Source organism: Pseudopipra pipra, chromosome 25, assembly GCF_036250125.1.
Source record: "Pseudopipra pipra isolate bDixPip1 chromosome 25, bDixPip1.hap1, whole genome shotgun sequence".
Lineage (NCBI taxonomy): Eukaryota > Metazoa > Chordata > Aves > Passeriformes > Pipridae > Pseudopipra > Pseudopipra pipra.
The window spans coordinates 225354-244087 of NC_087573.1; the positions used below are offsets into that span (position 1 = coordinate 225354).

Consider the following 18734-nt stretch of genomic DNA (forward strand, 5'->3'; position numbering starts at 1 on the left):
TATTTTAACACCAGCTGCTTTCCCCCGTCCTGCGAGACGCGCGTACCCCAGTGCTCCTCGTGCACCCCCAGCGCCCCCCGTTACACCCACCGGCCCATTCACCGACCCCAGACCCGGCCCCGTCCCATTCATCCGCCCCGGCCCAGTCCCATTCACGGACCCCGGCCCCAGACCCGGCCCCGTCCCATTCATCCGCCCCGGCCCCAGACCCGGCCCCGTCCCATTCATCCGCCCCGGCCCCGGCCCCTCCCCTTCCGCTCCGCTCCGTTGCCTGCCGGGACGCGTAGTCCGCGTAGTCCGCGCAGTCCCCGCAGCCCCGCTCCAGGTCCGCTCTCGGCCCCGCCGGTCGCTCCGCCTCCCGTTCCTCCTGTTGCTCCGGTCCCGTCCCCGCTCGGCTGGTTGCCCCGTTCCGCCTGTTGCCCCGTTCCGCCTGTTGCCCCGCTCCTCCAGCTGTCCCGCTCCGCCTGTTGCCGCTCCGCCTGTTGCCGCTGCCCCGTCCCGCTCCGCGTCCCGCCGCTGTCGCGCCGCCCGCCCGTCCCTCGGGGAGCTGGGAGCGGAGAGCGCCTCGGAGGGCTCAGCCTTGGTAGGAGACGCCGGTGTTAGCACTGCGCAGGAACGGGACGAGCAGCTCGGTAATGCCGCCGGAGCAGGCAGAGCTCGGCTCCCTCCCCCGGCCGCCTGCTACCGGCATCCTGGATAATCTTACGGGGTCAGGCGTGAGAGAAGCGAGGGCTGGGAGAGCGCTGGGGCTGGGAGAGCGCTGGAGCTGCTTAGGGAGCTTCTGGCTCCTCCGCGGTTTGGAGTCTCCAAAAGGATGCGTGGGCTTCCCGAGTGGGGAGGTGTGGGGGGTTGTCCCATGCCCGTGCTTCGCATCTCCAGGGTTTCACCCTGAAACCAGGGTGAAAGTCCATCCTGGACACAACTCACTGACAGACAGAAGGTTGAGCCCTGTATGCCATCCCTGGCCCACCAGTGTCCAAACTGGATGGAGGGTCACATAGTGGTCGGGGTACATGGATCCCTTTGTGGGGGCAAGTTGGGGTTCGGGATGGGCTTTGTGCACAGGAGCAGAGGGGTCAGGCCCAGGGTAGGCTGGAGCACCCTGAGCACTCCTCCTTCCTGGCTTTTGCCTTGGCTCAGCCTTTCTGCTACGCCAGCCCGGATCCCTGGCTCTGTCCTGCACCTTCCGCCGGCTCCCCGGGGCTGTCCCCCCAGTCTGCTCCCTGCAGGACCCCCCCCTGCCCAGCGTTGCCCTCTGGCCTCTGCAAAATCCAGCAAGAGATGGAGGGCGATCCCGCCCTGCGCCTTCGTGTCTTTGACCTCAACTGCTGGTGAGTCCAGTGTTTGCCAGGGCTGTGCCAGGCTGCATGGGTGGGGATGGGGACACCACATTGGGAGAGGGGTCCCACTTTGGGGTTACCTTTGTGTCCCCTTCATTTTGGAGTCACACCACTCTCCTAGCCCCAGAGGGTCATGAGGTGCTTGCCTGGGTAGTACCTCCAGTCCCCTCTGTGCCTGTTAACCCCGGGGAAGGTCCCCCATTTGCACCCCAAGCAAGGATGAGCTGCCTCAGATCTGCAGGTAGGAGAAGCTGTCCCCAAACAGCCTCCCTGCGTTATCCCTCTTGTCCAAATGGCCTCGCATAGCCCTTTCCCATCTGCATCCTGCTTATGCTGGTGCTGGAGCCCTCTCTCCCCATTTCGGGTGGCAGTGTGCCCCGACAGCCCCCATCACCCCGTCCCCGCCAGGCTGTGACTGTCACCCCTCTCTGGCAGGGCCATTCGCTACCTGAGCAAACGGCGGCAGGAGCGCATCCGGCTCATCGGGGACATGCTGCGCCAGGAGGACTTTGATCTGGTACTTCTTCAGGAGGTGAGGGCAGTTTCTGAGCCGAGTGTGCCCATTCCCAGCGTGGGATGTGAGTGTGACTGTTCTCAGCCCATCCTACTGTTCTCCAGGTGTGGAGTGAACGGGACTACAGTGACTTGAAGGTGAAACTAGGAGGCTGTTACCCCTTCTCTCATTACTTCCGCAGGTGAGAAGGACAAGGCCAGCTCCCCAGGACTGTCTGTGGGGCAGTGGGCAGGGCTGTGCCATGTCCTATGTTTGACACATGTAGAGACTGGTGCAGGTGCTGTAGGTCACCTCTGTCACTGTGGGAGACCCCATGTCTGGAGAGTGGGATGCTCATGGGAGCACACTAGGACTCAGGCATCCGTGGAGCCCTCCTGGCTCGGGGCTGGAGCGAGGCAGAGTTTTTGGGGACCACACTTCCCCACTGTGCTTTTCTCCTCCTGCAGTGGGGTGATCGGCAGCGGCCTCTGCGTCTTCTCCAGGTTCCGCATTCTGGACACGCTCCTCTACCAGTACTCGCTGAATGGGTACCCCTACATGGTAAGTGGGGCAGGAGGCATATGGCACCATTGTGTCCACCCCCGTGGAGCCTCAGTGGCCCCAACCTGCTCTTCTTCCCCTCTGGCAGCTCCAACATGGGGACTGGTTTTGTGGCAAATCCGTTGGCCTTGTCATCATCAGGATCTCAGGGATCATCTTCAACATCTATGTCACCCACGTGAGCATCCCAGGGAAGGACCCAGCATGGGGGGGGACAATGGGAAGGAGGGAGATGAAGGGCCACTTCTTTGCTGTCCGCTTGCTTTAACCCCTGCTCTTCACCCTCTGTCCTGGACTATGCACTGATTTAATAAAATATTACTCAGGAAGGGGGGACAGGGACACACAGTCTGGCTGTGCAGTGGGGTGAGCATCCCAGGCTGTCCCCAGGGGGGTGAGATAAAGGCAGAGGTGTTGGCCAGACCCTAGGTGAACCGTCTAGAGAGGTTGGGTAGGTTTGCAGGGAGCCTGGGAGCAAGGCAGGTATTGGCATGGGAGTCAGCCTCTTTGCTCCCCTGCTCTCACCAGCTGCACGCCGAGTACTGCCGGGAGAAGGACGCCTACCTGCCCCACCGCCTGGTGCAGGCCTGGGAGCTGGCACAGTTCATCCGGTGAGCAGCCAAGGGGTGCCCCACAGGGTCCCCCATTGCAGGTCCCCAGGATATGTGCAGTCACCCCTGCCCCTGGGTATGCACTGCAGAGAGCTCCCAGCTGCACCAGTCCCAGTCAGGGGTAAGGCTGAGAAGCACTGGGTGAGTCCCAATCACTGCAGTCTGGTGCAGGGCAGTGCAGGGATGGGAGGTTAGCCATCCTTTCCCCTGCAGACACACCTCCAAGGCGGCTGATGTGGTGCTGCTGGGAGGGGACCTGAACATGCACCCTGAAGATGTGGGCATCCGGCTGCTGCGTGGCTGGACGGGGCTGCGGGATGCCTTTGCTGAGGCCACACACTTTGAGGTGAGCAGCAAGGGCTGAGTGGGGTCCAGGGCAAACCAAGAGGCCCCCACCAACCAAAGCTCTTGTCTCAGGGCTGTGAGGATGGTTGTACCCTTGTTCCCAACAACTGCTTCACTGACAAATCAGAGCTGCTGCCCTTCCCACTGGGCATCCGCATCGATTACATCCTCTACAAGGTAACGGGGGACCCTTCGCCACCACCTGTGAGTGGAGAGGCTGAGGAACTGGTGTGACCCCCTTGCACCCTCACCCAGGCCATCTCCAGCTTCATGGTAAAGTGTGAAGAGCTGAAGACCACCACAGGGGCAGCTCCGGGCATGGACGTCCCCTTTTCAGACCATGAAGCTGTGATGGCAACACTGCACATCCAGAGGCAGGGACAGGCTGTGGGTGCCACCCTCGCCACTGCTGGTAAGTTGGGGGGCTGCTGCCAGCGTCCACATGTGCTGGGAGGGCTGGTGGATGGAGGGATGGAGTTGGATGGAGTTTTCTGGGGATGTTTCCCTTTGCGTAGGACATCCTTTGGGGTGGTGCTTGTGGAGTGGTGCACGGAACAAGGCACGGTGTGGGGATGTGAAAAAGGGGGGGTATAGGAGTGGTAGAGAGGGGTCCCACCCTGTTGAGGCCCCTTGTCCCCGCAGAGCCAATGCTGGTAGATGTGGTGACAGAGGCACGGACAGAGGTGGCCGTGGGGCTGCGGGCAGCACAGCGGCAGCGCTACTCCTCGGGCAGGATGGCCTTGCTGGCCCTGCTGCTGCTGCTGCTGCAGGCCGTGGCCGCACTGGGTGCGCTGGCAGGGCTGGACGCCGGGCAGCCCTTCCCCAAGCTCTCCTTCTGCCTGCTGGCCTTCCTTGCCATCGGCATCCTCCTTCTTGCCACTGGTCTCCACCTGTTTCGCACCATGGAGGTGAAGATGCTGCACAGCACCGAGGAGCAGATGCGGATGGTGCTGCAGACGCTGCAGGAATGTCCCAGTGACGGCTGAACTGAGGCTGTGGGTGTCCCACAATACCCCTCCAGTGACAGCTGAACTGAGGCTGCGGGTGTCCCACAATACCCCTCCAGCCCCACTGTGTCCCTTTTTGATCCTTTTTTTAGCTGTCTTCTGGCAGCAGTGCAGCCAATGCAGTAGTGCAGGTTTGACATTTGCCTCTGAGAGAAATTAAGATATTGGGGGTAGATTTGTTGCACTGGCCCTTGTGGGAACTACGATGGACGTGGGGTTTTATTGCTTTTTAAATACACCCTTTGTACCTGGAGGGACCTGCTGGCCTGGTTGGGAGGCTTGAAAGACTCAGGCTCCCCATGCCTGGGGTGGAACGCTGGCAATTGCTCTAACAACCAGATTTGACTCAGATTGAAAATAAAGGTGGTATTTTAGCCCTTGGTGCCGGGTCAGGGGGCTTTATTAGAAAGGAGGGGGGCTGCAACAGGATGGTAGGGCTGGTACAAACACCAGGGAGAGCTGGAGGAGACACTGAGGGGAATGGCAGGATAAGGGCTGAACACAGGGTGGTATTGCTAAGAACCCATGCCTGGGACCCCCGTCCCCAACATGTCTGGGGCTGCTGCAAGATCCATTCAGCCACAGAGGCCACCCTGCAACACCTGGAGACTCTAGGGGGTCTGAGGTCTGTGCAAAGGCCATTGTGGCATTGCCAAGCAGGAGAAACCTGAAAGGGGCAAGGAGGACATGGCCACTGGCGTCCCTTGTCCTTGGTATCACAGAGTGATTGGGCACAATATGGACAAAATGCCCTTCCCTGCCCCAAGGGGCTCATGGTGGGGTTGTGATCCTGGTTTCCTGCAGCAGCTGGGGACAGCATGGACATGGCATGCAAAAGCAGCTATGCAGAGTGGCAGGATCAGCCCAATCTGTCACTGGCCCCCACTTGTAAAGCCAAATGTCCCTTGAAGAGATGGACAGTCCAGGCTGGGATGGATGCCCTCAGCTGGAAGGGATGTCCCAGGGTAGCTTCCAGGGACCTGTCCTGATGCTGCCCCTGCACATTTGACATCTCCCCTGTGACCTGCCTGTGGTGGCTACGGTCACCTCCTTGCTGCTGGGCACCCGTGGAGCCCCCTGCAAATCTTATTTTCAAGCAAGCACAAGGCAAAGGCAATCCAGCCACATGCGAGAACACCCTCTTTGCACCCCAAAGCTGGGTGCTTCTCAGTGTCTCTCCATGTGGGCATCCACCAGCAGGTCTGGCCCTCCCGTGACAGGCTTTGGCAAGCAGGGAGCTGGATTCGCCATGGCAGCTGCTGGTGCTTGCAAGCAGCTCAGGCATCACGACCATCACAGAGGCTGCTCAGAGTGATGCTTGTACCAGGAGACACACACACACACACACACTGCTTGTCCCCCCAGGGAGGATCTGGTGGGTCCAGGGGCTGTGAGGATCAGGCCCGCAGCTCACTGAGCCGCTTCTCCTCCTGGATGTGGATGAGGAGGTTGCGCTCATTCACCACCTTCAACAGCTGCGCCAGAGTCTCCTGCTCAGCCCTGCAATCCTCGGGTGTCTTTAGGGTTTCTGTGGGTGCAGGGGGCCAGAGTAGGGCTGGGTGGGCCACAACCCTGGCCTGCTCCCCACACCATGCACAGGGACCCCCCTCCCATGGCAAGTACTGGCACTCACCCTCCCTGTTCATGTAACTCCGGAGCTTCTTATCAAGCTGCCACTGCTGCTCCTCCAGCTTCAGTTCCTGCACCCTGTGGGGAGGGAAGGAGTGTGCTGAGTGCTGGGTTCGAGAGGGGCTGGGATGAGCTGAGCCCCCACACTGACCAGAGAACATCCCCCCGAGCCTTACGCAATCATGAGGTCTGACTCCTCAGTCATCAGACTGTTCTTCTTCTGGACCAAGTACAGCAGCTGGTTTGTCCACTGTGTCTGCTGGTCAGCTGGGCTGCCTGCAGGACAGGGAGATGGTGAGTGGGGTGCAAACCCCCGTAATGGGGGACACAGTGCTCCATCTACCTTGGTCTTACCATTCTCATCCCGGAGTAATTTCTCCAGTTTGATGCCTTCCTGCTCCAGTTCCCGGAATGTCACCTCAATCTCCTCCAGCCGTCTCTGGATGGCCTGCGAGGGAAGGGCAGCACTCGTCTGTGGGCTGGCACCTGCCATCACAAGGCCACCAGGAGCCAGATGGAGAGGACAGGGGATGGTGCTGGGCTGAGGACCCAGCTCTCCCCTGTGGGGGTTACCTGGGCTTTGCAGAACCGCTTCATGTGGGCTTCCCTGGCCCGGCGGGACAGTGTGTGCTCACAGGTGGAGTACATATCCTCTTTGCCCAGGTTCAGGCACTATGAAGAGATGGTGGCATGGGCAGAAGGGGGTCAGTCCCTGCACCAGGCACCTCCTGCCTCGGCAGCCATGGCTGAGCCAGACCTGATGCCTCTGTGAGAGGAGATGCCAGCAAGAGCCCCAGCTACCACCTGTGCTGATGGGGCCACTGCCACTCTGGAAAAATCCTCACCAACTCTGCCATGATGCCAAGGTCTGTGCCTTCCTCCTCTTTCTCCTCCTCCTCCTCTTCCTCGCTGTCGCTCTCCTCCAAAGCTGCCCCAAGAGAAAAGCCCTTTCAGGCTGGTGCCTCATGAGCAAGACGTGGGGTACAGCAGGTTACAGCAGGGTCCTGAAGGGACTGAGAGCTTTGCTCATCCAGAGACTCCAGCTTCTACCACCTACTTTTCTGCATGTCAAGTTCCTCCTCCTCCTCCTCCTCCTTCCAGCAGTCTTGACCCTGCCATGGGGCAGGGAGGGCCTCAGGCACTGCTTGGAGCCACAGACGAGCTGGCTTCGGTGGAGGATCAGGCTCTGCTTCGCTGGTGAGATTCAGGGTGGACAGACTGAGCTTCTCCAGCGGTGTAAGGATGATCTTCCTCCTGCCCCCACTCTCCTCACCCTCCTCTGCCACCCCCTGGAGTTCTGCTCCAGGACCCTCCTCCTCCCTTGCATCCCCCCCGGGCTGTGCCAGCAGCTCCTGCTCCTCCACATCACCAGCATCCGCAGCATCCTCCACTGCGCCAGGCTCTTCCCCTTGCTGTGGAGCTGCTGGAGTGGGCTGTAGGGGACCAGGCGCCCCCTCCTTGGGGGACACACATGGGCTCCCAGCATCCAAGGGTGGGTCGGTGGCAGCATCAGCATCCTAGGGCAGAGCCAGAGCAGAGGAGTGATGCAGCATAGGGGCCATGCTCAAGCATCCCCCTCCACATACTGTCTTTCCTCCATCACCTAGGTGATTTAGGGTGACTTACCCCTAAATCCGGCAGTGCTGGGGCCTCGTGCTGGGATAGGTCCATGCCAGGTAGATTGGGGTAGTGAAGTGAGCAGTAAAAATTACCTGGGGGGCAAATTCACGTGATGACCTGCAAGGTGGAGAAGTCCTGCCCCAAGCATCCCCTCTCCCCAAAACCCGCCTCACCATCCTCCTCGTTAAAGGCGTAGTCGCCCAGGCGCAGGGTGGCCCCACACCGCCGGCACTGGAAGCAGCCACGGTGGAAGAAACGTCCCTCGGCACTGGCTCGCTCCAGGATGTAGACATGGCTGCCACAGAAGTAGCAGGCATCGCTGTTCTCCCCTGCCCTCTCTCTCGGTGGCTGTGGGGGGAGAGGACAGGCCGGGGTGGCACCAGGGTCCTGGCACCCACCCTGCCCCGCGGCTTTGCTGGCAGCCATAGGTGTGCAGTGGGGGTTTTGCCCCTCTTGCAGAGACGGGTCTGGGTGCTCAGGTTGGATTTTCTGGCACCAGTGAGGGAGCGGCAAGTCTTGGCTCTGGAAAACCAGTTGGGTCAGGAAACAAGCAGGGAGGAGCCAGGAACCCGTGGGTGTTTGCTTGCGTAGCCCTGGTCCCAGCCCTTGGCTTAGCCCTGCCAGCCACTGGTGTCCCCCCCAGTGCCACCTACATAGCTGAACCCCCCATCCCAGGGTGACATAGGACCAACCTGCCCTGGGTCCGTCATGGTGGTTTGCAGCGGCTCATGGGCACTGTCCAGAGTGTCTCCATCCAGCCCCGTGTCCAGCTACGAGCGACCAGAGGGGGAGGGTCAGCCCCCCACTCTCCCCCCAGGAAAGCTGCACCCCTGCAGAGCACTCCTCGGGGTGCCTGGGGCAGACCCACCTCGGTGTCCCTGTGGCTCCTCTTGGCCTCAGCATCCTTCTGGGCACTGTCCTGCAAATGCAAAGGGAGTGGCTAGGATGGGGAGGGGGACAGGGCTTTGGTGTGTCAGGAGAATCCGGGTGGAGGTCCCTCACCTGGGCGCGTTTGCGTGTCAGGTTCCGGCTCTTCTGCAGCTTGCTGAGGAAGAGGATGGCCCCTCGTGTGCCGTGGGGAGACAGTGGTTTCTTGCTGACCTCCTCTACCTCTGCACAGAAGGACACGGCCATGTTGGTGGGACCCACTCTACAAAGAGGGGAGCAGCCAGCCAGCCCCAGTGGGGCTCAGGATGGGACAAATACCTCCAAAATCTCACACCTGGTGAGGTCTTGAAAGCTTCATAAAACTGGCTGAGGTAGGTGATGAGGCCCAGGTGGTCAGGCTCTGTCATGGTGGCCATCTCAATGCTGGAGAGGACAGGCTGGATGCCCAGCTCCTGTTCTGCCATGTCCAGCATCATCTGGTGGATCTGAATGGCATCCTGGGTGCCCACAGAGTCAAAGTCCCTGGGGGGACACACGGGTGCCATCAGGGTGGGCTCCGCAGGGGAGGAGGTCCTGAGGGGTCCCAGACACTCACACTAGGTCAGGGCGGAAGCGGTGGATGAGGGCACAGAGGGCCAAGCCACTGGTCCAGGAGGTGGTGAAGTTGGTCACTGCCACGCCACGGTACCCAGCTGTGCTGGCCTGGCACCAGCTCAGCAGCTCTTCGTAGACGTCTCCAGAGGCTGCTGGGGAGGCAGCATATGTGTCTCCATCCTACAGAGGCAGGGGACACCCCCCCAGTCTGCCTCCCACTGCAGCATCACCGCTTTAATAGGGGAGGAGTCCAATGGGAGTGACCTGAGACTCCCCCTGCTACCCCCACAACCACCCCTGCAAGGCTTGATAAATGGGTTCATAAAGCATCTGTCAATATTTCATGGCTCAGCATCGGTGTGGGCTAGGAGGGAGGCAGCCTCCTCCCCAGAAGGCAGTGGGGGGCTGTGTCCCCACATGGGGAGCAGAGGGAAACCAGAGGTGCCACTGGGACAGAAACGCAGTCAGACAGCTGAACACAGGCCAAGGCACAAGAAACAAGGATGGAGAGGAAAATCAGGGCAGGAGCTACTCGGGCATGGGCTTCAGGGAGGAATGGGGGAGCTGCTGCAGGGGGTTAGGGCAGGACTGGCTGCTCCTACCGGTGATGAGCCGGTTGTCACTCTTCCTCTTGTGGTCCACCTCCTCTATGCCCACAAGGTAGAGGTCTCGGACCTGCCAGTGGGGACATGCCAGTGGTAGGTCACCACATGCACAGAGCCAATGGCACCATGCAGGTGAGCTGGCCCTGGCAAGGGAGACACCTGGATCCCTCCATAACTCTCCAGAACCCTCCTGCATCCACAATGGACAATGTATTCAATGCCCTGGGAACTAACAGCTTCAGTCTTGCACCCTTTGGGGACTGGGAACCGTGCAAATTAGTGTCACTCTGACTGCCAGGGAGGCTGGGCTGGCTGGCTGGCCTGTGGCAGGAGCTGGCTGGGTACCTGGCTGGGTTTGATGGCCTGCAGGTTGATGTTGGGGTAGCGTGTGGCCGGGTCGATGCTGTACTGACTGATGTTCTTGCTGGTGTTGTCTGGGGAGGTCTGTGAGAGGTGCTGGTAGATGCTCTCCCTGGGTGCAAGGGAAAGGGCTTGGGTCACTGCTACCACCCTTGCCCACTCCAGAACCAGCCCAGCAGGACAGGGACACTCACCTCTCGGCCAGCACCTCCAGTGGGGGGGTCCCAGCTGCCCACCGCCGCACCATCCATGCTGCGTCAAAGGCGGCGAGGAATCCCCTTGCCACCCCAGTGCCCAGCGGCCAGAAGGGCTGCAAAGGGAAAGGCAGAGCTGGAGCTGGAGTCACATGGCTGGTCAGGGCAGCTGGGAGGAGGCTGAGAGCTGCCAGGCTTGGCTGGGGATGAAAGCGGGAGCGGCGGCAGACGCGCAGAGAGGATGGGTGGCTATCTCCTCCCCGACGGTACAGATGCGTCTGGGGAGGAGTTGGGCTGCTTCTCCACCCTGAACCAACCCCAAATCTCTGGTGGGGCTGGAGAAGGCATGCCACTACTGGGTCCTGGGGAGCCTGGGATGGGGTGCACTGGGCAGCTGGGACGAGAAGCACTTAGGGAGGGGGAATATATTGCAACCAGTGCATCTTGCAGGAAGAGACATGAGGTGGTGCTGCAGGGGGGACCCTCACCTCCACCAAGCAGTCGCCCACCAGCCCCAGGAGCAGACGAGCCCCATTGTGATCCCGCACCAGCGCCGCATTCTCCGAGCGTGTCATGCAGGTGAAGTCAAACATGTCAACATCCGGCAGGTCCCGGTGGTTGAGGGCAAACTCCAGTTCAGGCAAGTGGTAGTTGGTGGAGAAGTTGGCAGCTTCTTTGGCATAGCTGAGGAGGGCATCCTGGTTCACGTTCTCTGGGGACAGGAGGCTCTCGATGTCTGCTTTGTCCTGTGGGGATGGGTTGAAGCTGGCTGGAATGTGGGAGATGGTGTTTGCCCCTCAGCCTGGGAGCACTCAGATCTGGGGTGCAGCTGTGCCATTGGGCTCTGAGCCCCCTGAAAGGATTTTTCTTGTGGCACAGGCAACAGCTGCCAAAAATCCCACTATCCCAGGGGTATGCAATCAAACCAGCACCCATGATTTGCATCCCACCTTCCAGGCTTTCAGTTGCCCATCACTGTGGGATCCCAGGGCCAGACCCTGCCCTTCTTACCTGGAGGATGACTCCTTTCTTGAGCAGGCTCTGCTTCTTGGCCGTCATGACAAAATAGTGAGTGTCGTCCTTGTAGTATACAATGTTTTCCAGGTCAGTGCCTGGTGATGGGGAAAGGGCTAAGCCAGGGCCACAGGGAGCCTCTGCACTGAGCTCAGCCACCAAATGGCCCCACCAAATGATGGGACATGCATCCCATCACAGGGGACATCCTGGGGCTGAGCCTCCAGCTGCATCAGGAGTCGACAGGGACTCCCAACACCACCTATGCTGGGGCTGGGACCACCAACCCGTTTTGTTGTAGAGGTTCTGGAAGAACTTCTGGTTGTAGATTCGGGCCACACCACTGATCTCAGCCACCTCCACCTCGGCCTGGCTGTGGCGGTTGATGAAGTTGGTGGTGATGCCGATGGCCAGCTTCCCCCGTGTCTCCTTCCGCTTGAACCCTGCAGGAGAGGAGAGGTATGAGCCCCCACCCAGTCCCCCTTATTGGTCCACAGGTTGCAGGGACCCCTTTTGTCACCTTCAGGGACAAATTTGCCACCGCCAGCTGAGATGAGGACGTCAAACTGGTAGTGGGTGAGGGGAGAGGAACTGGGCTGCACCACAGCTTGCCAGGCACCTGCAAGGAGGGGGATGGTCATAAGTGTGCTGGTTCTCAGCTGGGGCAACAAGAGGGTTGCATCTTGTTCCCCCCAAAAGGCATGCCCCAGGCTAGCAGAGGGACTGGGGGGCTCAGAGTGGCCACACGCAGCCCTGTTCTTGTCCCCAGGGATACCACCTACCCTGCAGCAATACCATACCTGCCTTGCGTGTGGGGGGAACAAGGCCCTCAAACTTCACATTGATGTGCACCTCCACCCCCAGGAGCAAAGCCACCTTCAGCAGGATCAGCTGGAGCTGCCGGATACCTGGGAGGGGAGAGGGCTGCACTCCCTGGGCTCCCCACAGGAGGGGATGCGGGGTTGCAGAGCTTCATCCCCCTGAGACTCACTGATGTGATCCAGCGTGCCGGTGCAGAAGCGCCCATAGAACTTCTTGGCGCCCAGTGCCCGCAGGTCATGGATGGTGAAGGGCCAGAGATGCAGGACGTTGTTGCGGGAGAAGGAGTCCCGCTTCTCCAGCAGCACCACGCGGGCACCCAGCAGCGCCAGCTCGATGGCCGCCCGCAGCCCGCAGGGGCCGGCTCCCACCACCAGGCACTGCCACGGGATGGGATGGGCGGCGTGAGGGGGGCGGGCAGACCCCAGAGCAGGGGTTTCAGTGAACCCCCAGGGAGTTCAGCACTCCCGCAGGCAGCATGTCCCTGCTCCCCAGGTCAGGATGTGGCCCTCCCAGCCCTTCACCTGCAAGCAGTGGTTCTCCCTGCAAACCAGGGGGCCCTGTGAGGTGGCCCCACCACTCTCTGAACCTTGCCTTTGCCCAGGCCAATGGCAGCAATTAAAGCACTGGGTGAGATAAGGCTGCAGGTCTACTGCAGCCCTGACACCGGTTTGGTCTCCTGGCAGCCTCTGCACAGGGCTAGGGGATGATGGGGCACAGCAGTGGGGACAAAAGCCATCAGCTGTGGGACAGGGGAACCCCAGCCCCAGGGGTACATCCTACTGCAGCATGCTCCTGTCTCCCAGAAAGGGCTTGTCATGTCCCTCTGCCCCTTTGCAGCCCTCCCATGGGACATCCTCAGCAAAGAACAGCTGGGAGAAAGAAGGACGCTGCTGGCTAGGTGGCATCGAGGTGGCATCACACCATGCAAAGTGGAGCAGCACTAGTTAACATTCTGTCCCATTAAACCCCATCAACCTTCTGCCTGGCACATCCTGCATCCCACTGGGGTGAGGGGCAGAGTGCCCCAAGGGATGCTCTCACCCTGGGAACAAGGACACAGAGCAGGGAGGGACCCAAATCCCTCGCCCCATATCCTTGGTACCTTGGTGCTGGCACAGGCCTTGCCCTGGTCGTAAACCTTGTGCCCGGCTTTCTTATCCAGCTTGCTCCACAGGGCCTTGGCACTCCAGTAGTTGAGGGCAGCCTTGAGGCTGTGGTAGAGCTGCAGCCCACTGCCCTGCAGCCCCAGCTGCTGGCACAGCTCCTCAAAGCAGCCCAGCACCTCCTGGCACTCCCCTGCATGCAGGAACCTTTCAAAGATGGCATGGGCGACGTTGCCCGGCTCATCAGCTGGCACGCTCATCCCACGCCACCCGAAAGCCTGGTGAGGAAAGGCAGAGATCAGCAGGGAGGGGACCCTTCTGGACCCCATCCAAAACCCACCCAGTACCAGCCCTGCTGTCTCAGCACTAGATTTCCCAGCTGCAGGTGCCGTTGGGTGATGGCACTATCAAAATTTGGGCCCTTTCTGGCAGTGGCTGGCGGAAACTCCCCCGGATGCTGTACCCAGAGAGCCACGGTGTCATCCTGCCAGGGTGACGTCAGGGGAGGGGATGGGGAGGGCTGTGGTGGCAGTAAGTGGCTTCCTCCATACAGCGTGTACCTGCAGCAGCTGAGAGCAGAGCAAGCTGTTTTGGAGCAGACACCGCTTCCTTCCTCTTCACCCTTGGCCTTGCTGGGGGGGCTGGGAAGAGGCTCCTGGCTTTAGGAACCAACACAGCTGCCCCAAAACCCAGCAAGATCAGCCCTGGGGCAGGAGGCAGCAGGATTGGATCCGTCCTGCCAGCCTGGCTTCAGCAACTGGGAGTGAGGAGACTCTCCCTCACCTCCACCTCTGCCACTCCCAGAGCAGGTGGAAGCAGATTAGCACAGAGGAAGCACCGGTGAGGAAACAAAAAAAGTCAAACCACCATATGAATGGCCCCATAATGCCAAGGAACCCAGGGGAAGGGCGGTGCAGCACATTTCCCCTGGGCACACCAAAACCCCCTGCCCCTGGCATGACTGGCACTCCTTACATCTGTCTCCTGCTCCCAGCACCATCCCCCCAGCATCAGCCTGTGCCACCCTCTGTCTTGCCAGCCCAAGCATGAAGAACAAAGCTTTGCCCTTTCCAGTCAGTCGCCAAGCCCTGGGGCTGTGAAAGGCTCCCCCACCCCAGCAAAGCAGCTGGTGGAGACACGGCACTGCCAAGGAGGATCCGGCTCAGGATTACGGAGTGCTCCTACCTTTGAACCACCGCTCTTTGCCCTCTTGCCACTCAATGTTACCTTGGGCACTTGGCGGCACCCCAAAGGTGGCAGCCACCCCTGCAGTGGGACACTGGAGTGGGAAGGATGCCATGAATGAGCCAAGCTGCCCTGGGGGGGAGGCGTGGGGGCAGGGAAAACAACTTGGTTAAGCCTGGGCTTAAATTTGGGCTGGAAAAACTGAATTCTAGCTGTGTTTCAAGTTTGGTCTCACCCAGGAGTTTCGCAACACCAGAACTGTGCTTTGCAAAGCAATTCTGCAGGTCACCTTCCCTCCCAGCATCAGAGTCAGGAAATCCAGGCATTTTAACCTCTTCCTTCCTAGGCAGACATAGGATAAGGCATCCAGCCAAGCAGAGCAGGAGCTGACACCCACCAGACCCCAGAGTGGCAGCGTGAGGACAGAGGACATGACCTTTGCGTTCGTGACAGGACTGTGAGACCTGGGGACAGCTTTCTGCTCTTCCCCTGAGTGCTGCTAGCAGGACAGAATGAGCCTGGGGAAATTGAGGCAGCACTACAAACCTCACTGGAGAGCGTAGGCGTGCTGTCCCACCAGCCATCCGTTCTCCTGCCATGGAGGATGCCCAGGCAGCACTTCCTGGCCAGGCACCACTGGCCCACGTGGATGGGTTTCCCCCCAGGAGCTCATGTTACTGCAGTGGTGCCTGCCAAGGTCACCATGCAGCAGCCCCAGGGAGATGGGGTGAAGGCAGCTGCTCGTGCTTAGAGCATCTCCTCCAGCCTCAGCAGCTCCTGGCTTCGAAATAAGCCCATCTCAAGGCCTCTATTCCCACTGGACATGATGCCGGGAGGAGCACGCCATCCAGGAAAGCTTTCCAGCCCCTACACTTTGGCAGGGAGGCTCAGAGGAGGCAGAACAAGCCTTGTGTTACACCATTTCCTGCAGAAACAATGATCATGCCAGCACTTTGGCACACTCAAATCCCTTTGACAACTGCAAGCAAGGACAGAAACTCCTGGAAGAACTCATTTCCTGCAGGTTTGATGCAAATAAACAGCTTTCAGCCCACAAAGGCCAGTGGCAACAGAGAAGGGCACAGTACTGCTCCAGGCTGCCTCTGGTTCTGCTCTCACCCTCAATGCCTTTTGCATTTCTTCCCTTAACACAGCTCCTGCAAGCAGGAGGGAGGAGGGGGGGTTGCAGCCAGCCCTGACTCAGCTCATATCAGCTCTGGTTGGGGTGGCTGCAGACATGCCTATGGGAACATCACCCAGGTCTGACACATGTGGAGCATCCCTGGAGCAGGGATGCCCCATCTCACTTTGCAGGTTGAGGTCTTACCCTTGCATGGAGAGAAGCAGCCTCTTGGGAGATGGTGGGGGGAGCTGCCTGGGAACTCACGTGTCTTCCAGGCACATGAAATGGGGTAGGAAAGGACACAGCTCCATACAGAGCTAATGAAAGCTGGGAGGATTTCCAGCAGCAGCAGATCCCATTGCCTTGCTGCTGCTCTGGCTCACAGCATGGACAGGCAATCCCGGGTTTGAGATCCAGCCTGGAGACCCCCAGCTCAGCTCGACTGGACCCCATGAAAGCCCTTCCAGCAACAGGTCGGTGGGCAAGATGGAGGTTTTCTTGTGATCATCCAACAGCTTGGCCAAAGCCCTTGCTTTCAATGGCCAGCCAAGCTAGGAAGGTGTCAGGAAGAGGTGAAGGCACTGGATGCTTTTACCAGTGTTATTGTGCTCAAGAGAAACATCCCAGGTGTGGGACTGGGCAGGGAGACGACCCCAGCCAACCTTGCAGAAACCTGCCTTAATTTGGGTGGATTTTAATCCTTGGAGGGAGGGGAAAATCCCTGTCAGCTCCTCTGGTTTGAGGTGGGGATGTGGGTGCATGAGAACACAGCAGCTGAGCCCCCCTTTGCAAGGCCCCAGCATGGAGCTATGGGGAGAAGGGCTGAGGAGAGGTGACAAATATGCCACCAGCACTGCCCAGGGCTGAGGCTGACAGCTTCAGGGACCCGGTGTCACAGTGGAGGGGGCTCACTTTCAGGGGTGCATAACTCGCCCCAGAAAGCTCAAGCCAAAATCCCCCCTTGGAGGTGCAGGACCCAGTCTCGGCTCCTGCGCTGCCGTCAGCAGAAGTGGGCACTTCTCCGGGACATTTTGGTGTTGCCCTTTGCAGGGGATCTACAAGCCACAGCCTGGCAATGTCCCAGGGAGCCCTGGACAGAGACAACACTTGGAGAGGAGCAAACCTGCCCCCCCTGTTTTGGCTGCTCAGCCTGGCCTCCCCCGCTCTGCACCAGGCCCATGGACGGAGCTGCCTCTTGCAGCTGAATTTCAGCACAAAGGGGAAGTCTGCTTACAACCAGGCTTCACACCCTACATCCTTTTCCTCCTCCTGCTTCTCCCTCACCACAAACCACAGTCATCCCCACGAGGATGCCATGGAGCATCCCTCCATAGATCCCAGCAAAGTTCTTCCCACCCTATCCTACTCGGCACTGGGAGCACTGGTGGTTCTGGGAATGGAGTGGAGGAGGATGAGCAGAGGCTGCTGTCTTCTCCCTTGTCCTGGGAGCAGCAGAACTCAGGGGCTGGAGGGGAAGAGCAGTGACGATTAGCCAGGGGAACACCACTGCTCCCGAGAGAGGCTGCGGGGAGGGGGCAGGCAGAGACAAAGCGCTTCCCTGCCATGAAGCAGGGACAGGGACCCTCGTTCGACATCCCGGGGTCACTCAGGACACGGGTTCGGGGGGGCTGAGCCCCTCGGTTTTCGCACCCGCCTTGCGGAGCGATGCTCTCGGCAGGGCGGGCGGAGGGGACCGGCCGTCAGGATGCCGGCACCACTGTGTCCGCAGCCGAGCGGGGGGACATAGGGCTGGGGGGGCAGCAGAGCTCTGACCCCCCACCGCCAAGGGATGTTCTGCCCATCTCCACCCCCCACTCACCTCCACAGCCTCTCGAAGGGGGAAACTGAGGCGCGGACCGGGGCGTGGGGAGGGACCGGAGCTGCGTGCAGCCAGGCGAGGGCGAGCAGGAAACGAGCTCCGGCTTCGCAAGCAGCTGCCGGCCAGCCCGGCCCTGCCCTCCCCTCCTCTGCCCTCCCCTTCTCAGCCTTCCCCTCCCCTCGCCTGCCCGACCCTCCCCCACGGCCGAGGGGCTTTGTGCCGCTGCCCGGTACGGCGGGAGGTTTGGAGCAGCGGGATGAGCGGCACAGCACAGCTCCGGCAGGGTTTTTTGAATTTTGGGGTGAGAAACCAGACTTTTCCCAAAGCAGACCAAAAGATTCGGGTGATGAAGCCAAACCGCTTCACGTCCCGCCCCCGCCGCTGTGCTGCTCCCCCCGCAGCCATAAACTGGCCAGGAGGGAGCTGGAGCCATGGGAGGACCCGGGACGGGGGGTCTAGCCCAGTGCAAGCTCCAGATCCCGACCAGTATCCCAGACCACCACAACTCACGTGGAAACTTTTGGGATGATGTTTCCACCTGGGTTTATCCGGGTGGGAATGCTCCCAGGGGGCGTGAAGGTAGCTTAGGGCGGGGGGTGGAGCCGCCGGGGTCACCGAAGATCACTCCTAGCTGGTGCTCTTTAGGGGTTTTGGTGTCCTCAAGGTGCTGCTGGACACTTGTCGTGTGCTGGGGTGGCACAGGAGCTCGCAGCCTGTGACTCGCAGGGACAACCTGCCACGAGGCTGGGGGCGGTGACTCAGGGACACAGGGTGTGGGTTACGGAGGCCACCATGAGTCACCCGTGGCACTGCTGGCAGCTACGGCAAGCAGAGTGACCCCTCCATCCCTGCCTCCTGCAGCCCCCTCGGGCCTCTTCCTAGGGCTCCTGGTGCAGAACCCCCTGCCACGGCCCTGCACAGCTTGGCTGGGCTGTTTTGGGCTCACAAAGTTGCTGGGTGCAGGCACAGTGAAGTCCACCTGTGTTTCAGGGCCACTCGGATGTGGAAACGGGGCATCTGAGTCAAACCAGGCCATTTTCCTATGCAGTGGAGTGGTTGGAAATAGCTCCCTCTGTTTGTGAGCATTTTGTGGTGCCATGGGAAAGGCTGAACAGGGACCTGCTCCTTCCAGCCCCAGCATTATCCCCCAGTCGGCAGCAAACGAGCATTAGATCTGAATCGCAGCAGGGACCGAGGGCGTGCGGTGGCAGAGGGCACGTGGCCAGCACCATGGGACACGGCTCTACTGAAAGGCCATGGCTGTGGGCAGCCCAGTCTGTCCCCAGCAGAGGGGACGTGTGGGGGCACACCTGCACCCCTCAGTGTGCCAAGAACAGGCAAACTCACAGTGTCAGTGAGGACTGCTGCAGCTCCCTGAACCCTTCACACTTATATGGTGGTGCCAACCGTACCTTAGATCC

At 60.3% G+C, this 18734-nt stretch overlaps 2 protein-coding genes and 1 long non-coding RNA gene across 11 annotated transcripts in view; 1 reads left to right on the top strand and 2 right to left on the bottom strand.

The window, feature by feature from the left end:
- LOC135402518 (uncharacterized) overlaps nucleotides 1–349 on the bottom strand; it is a 1043-nt gene extending 694 nt beyond the window's left edge. Inside the window, exon 1 of the long non-coding RNA XR_010425147.1 lies at nucleotides 276–349. This is a non-coding gene — a long non-coding RNA (uncharacterized LOC135402518). The remainder of the gene's footprint in view (nucleotides 1–275) is intronic.
- On the top strand, nucleotides 316–4737 carry SMPD2 (sphingomyelin phosphodiesterase 2). Of its 4 annotated transcripts, none has more exons than XM_064635757.1 (11): nucleotides 316–583; nucleotides 1141–1331; nucleotides 1776–1872; nucleotides 1959–2035; nucleotides 2301–2394; nucleotides 2483–2572; nucleotides 2923–3005; nucleotides 3219–3351; nucleotides 3423–3527; nucleotides 3606–3762; nucleotides 3993–4737. In XM_064635757.1, exons 2-11 carry the CDS (start codon nucleotides 1282–1284, stop codon nucleotides 4334–4336), a joined length of 1230 nt encoding a protein of 409 aa, XP_064491827.1. In that variant the 5' UTR covers nucleotides 316–583; nucleotides 1141–1281; the 3' UTR covers nucleotides 4337–4737. The 4 variants fall into 4 exon arrangements, with proteins under 4 accessions (XP_064491827.1, XP_064491829.1, XP_064491828.1 ...); XM_064635759.1 differs by having other exon boundaries at nucleotides 462–632; XM_064635758.1 differs by having other exon boundaries at nucleotides 462–583; nucleotides 2337–2394.
- On the bottom strand, nucleotides 4722–18666 carry MICAL1 (microtubule associated monooxygenase, calponin and LIM domain containing 1). Of its 6 annotated transcripts, none has more exons than XM_064635752.1 (26): nucleotides 17824–18666; nucleotides 15699–16584; nucleotides 13186–13464; nucleotides 12253–12460; nucleotides 12062–12169; nucleotides 11782–11880; nucleotides 11549–11704; nucleotides 11259–11359; nucleotides 10736–10993; nucleotides 10248–10363; nucleotides 10039–10165; nucleotides 9691–9763; nucleotides 9090–9240; nucleotides 8829–9016; nucleotides 8609–8718; nucleotides 8475–8525; nucleotides 8299–8376; nucleotides 7780–7954; nucleotides 7613–7698; nucleotides 7044–7503; nucleotides 6832–6914; nucleotides 6560–6658; nucleotides 6341–6434; nucleotides 6163–6262; nucleotides 5991–6064; nucleotides 4722–5885 (listed from the first exon to the last, which is right to left on the bottom strand). In XM_064635752.1, exons 2-26 carry the CDS (start codon nucleotides 15945–15947, stop codon nucleotides 5755–5757), a joined length of 3654 nt encoding a protein of 1217 aa, XP_064491822.1. In that variant the 5' UTR covers nucleotides 15948–16584; nucleotides 17824–18666; the 3' UTR covers nucleotides 4722–5754. The 6 variants fall into 6 exon arrangements, with proteins under 6 accessions (XP_064491822.1, XP_064491823.1, XP_064491821.1 ...); XM_064635753.1 differs by lacking the exon at nucleotides 17824–18666 and adding an exon at nucleotides 17314–17462 and having other exon boundaries at nucleotides 9090–9237; XM_064635751.1 differs by lacking the exon at nucleotides 17824–18666 and adding an exon at nucleotides 17314–17462.
- Nucleotides 18667–18734: the final 68 nt, after the last annotated feature.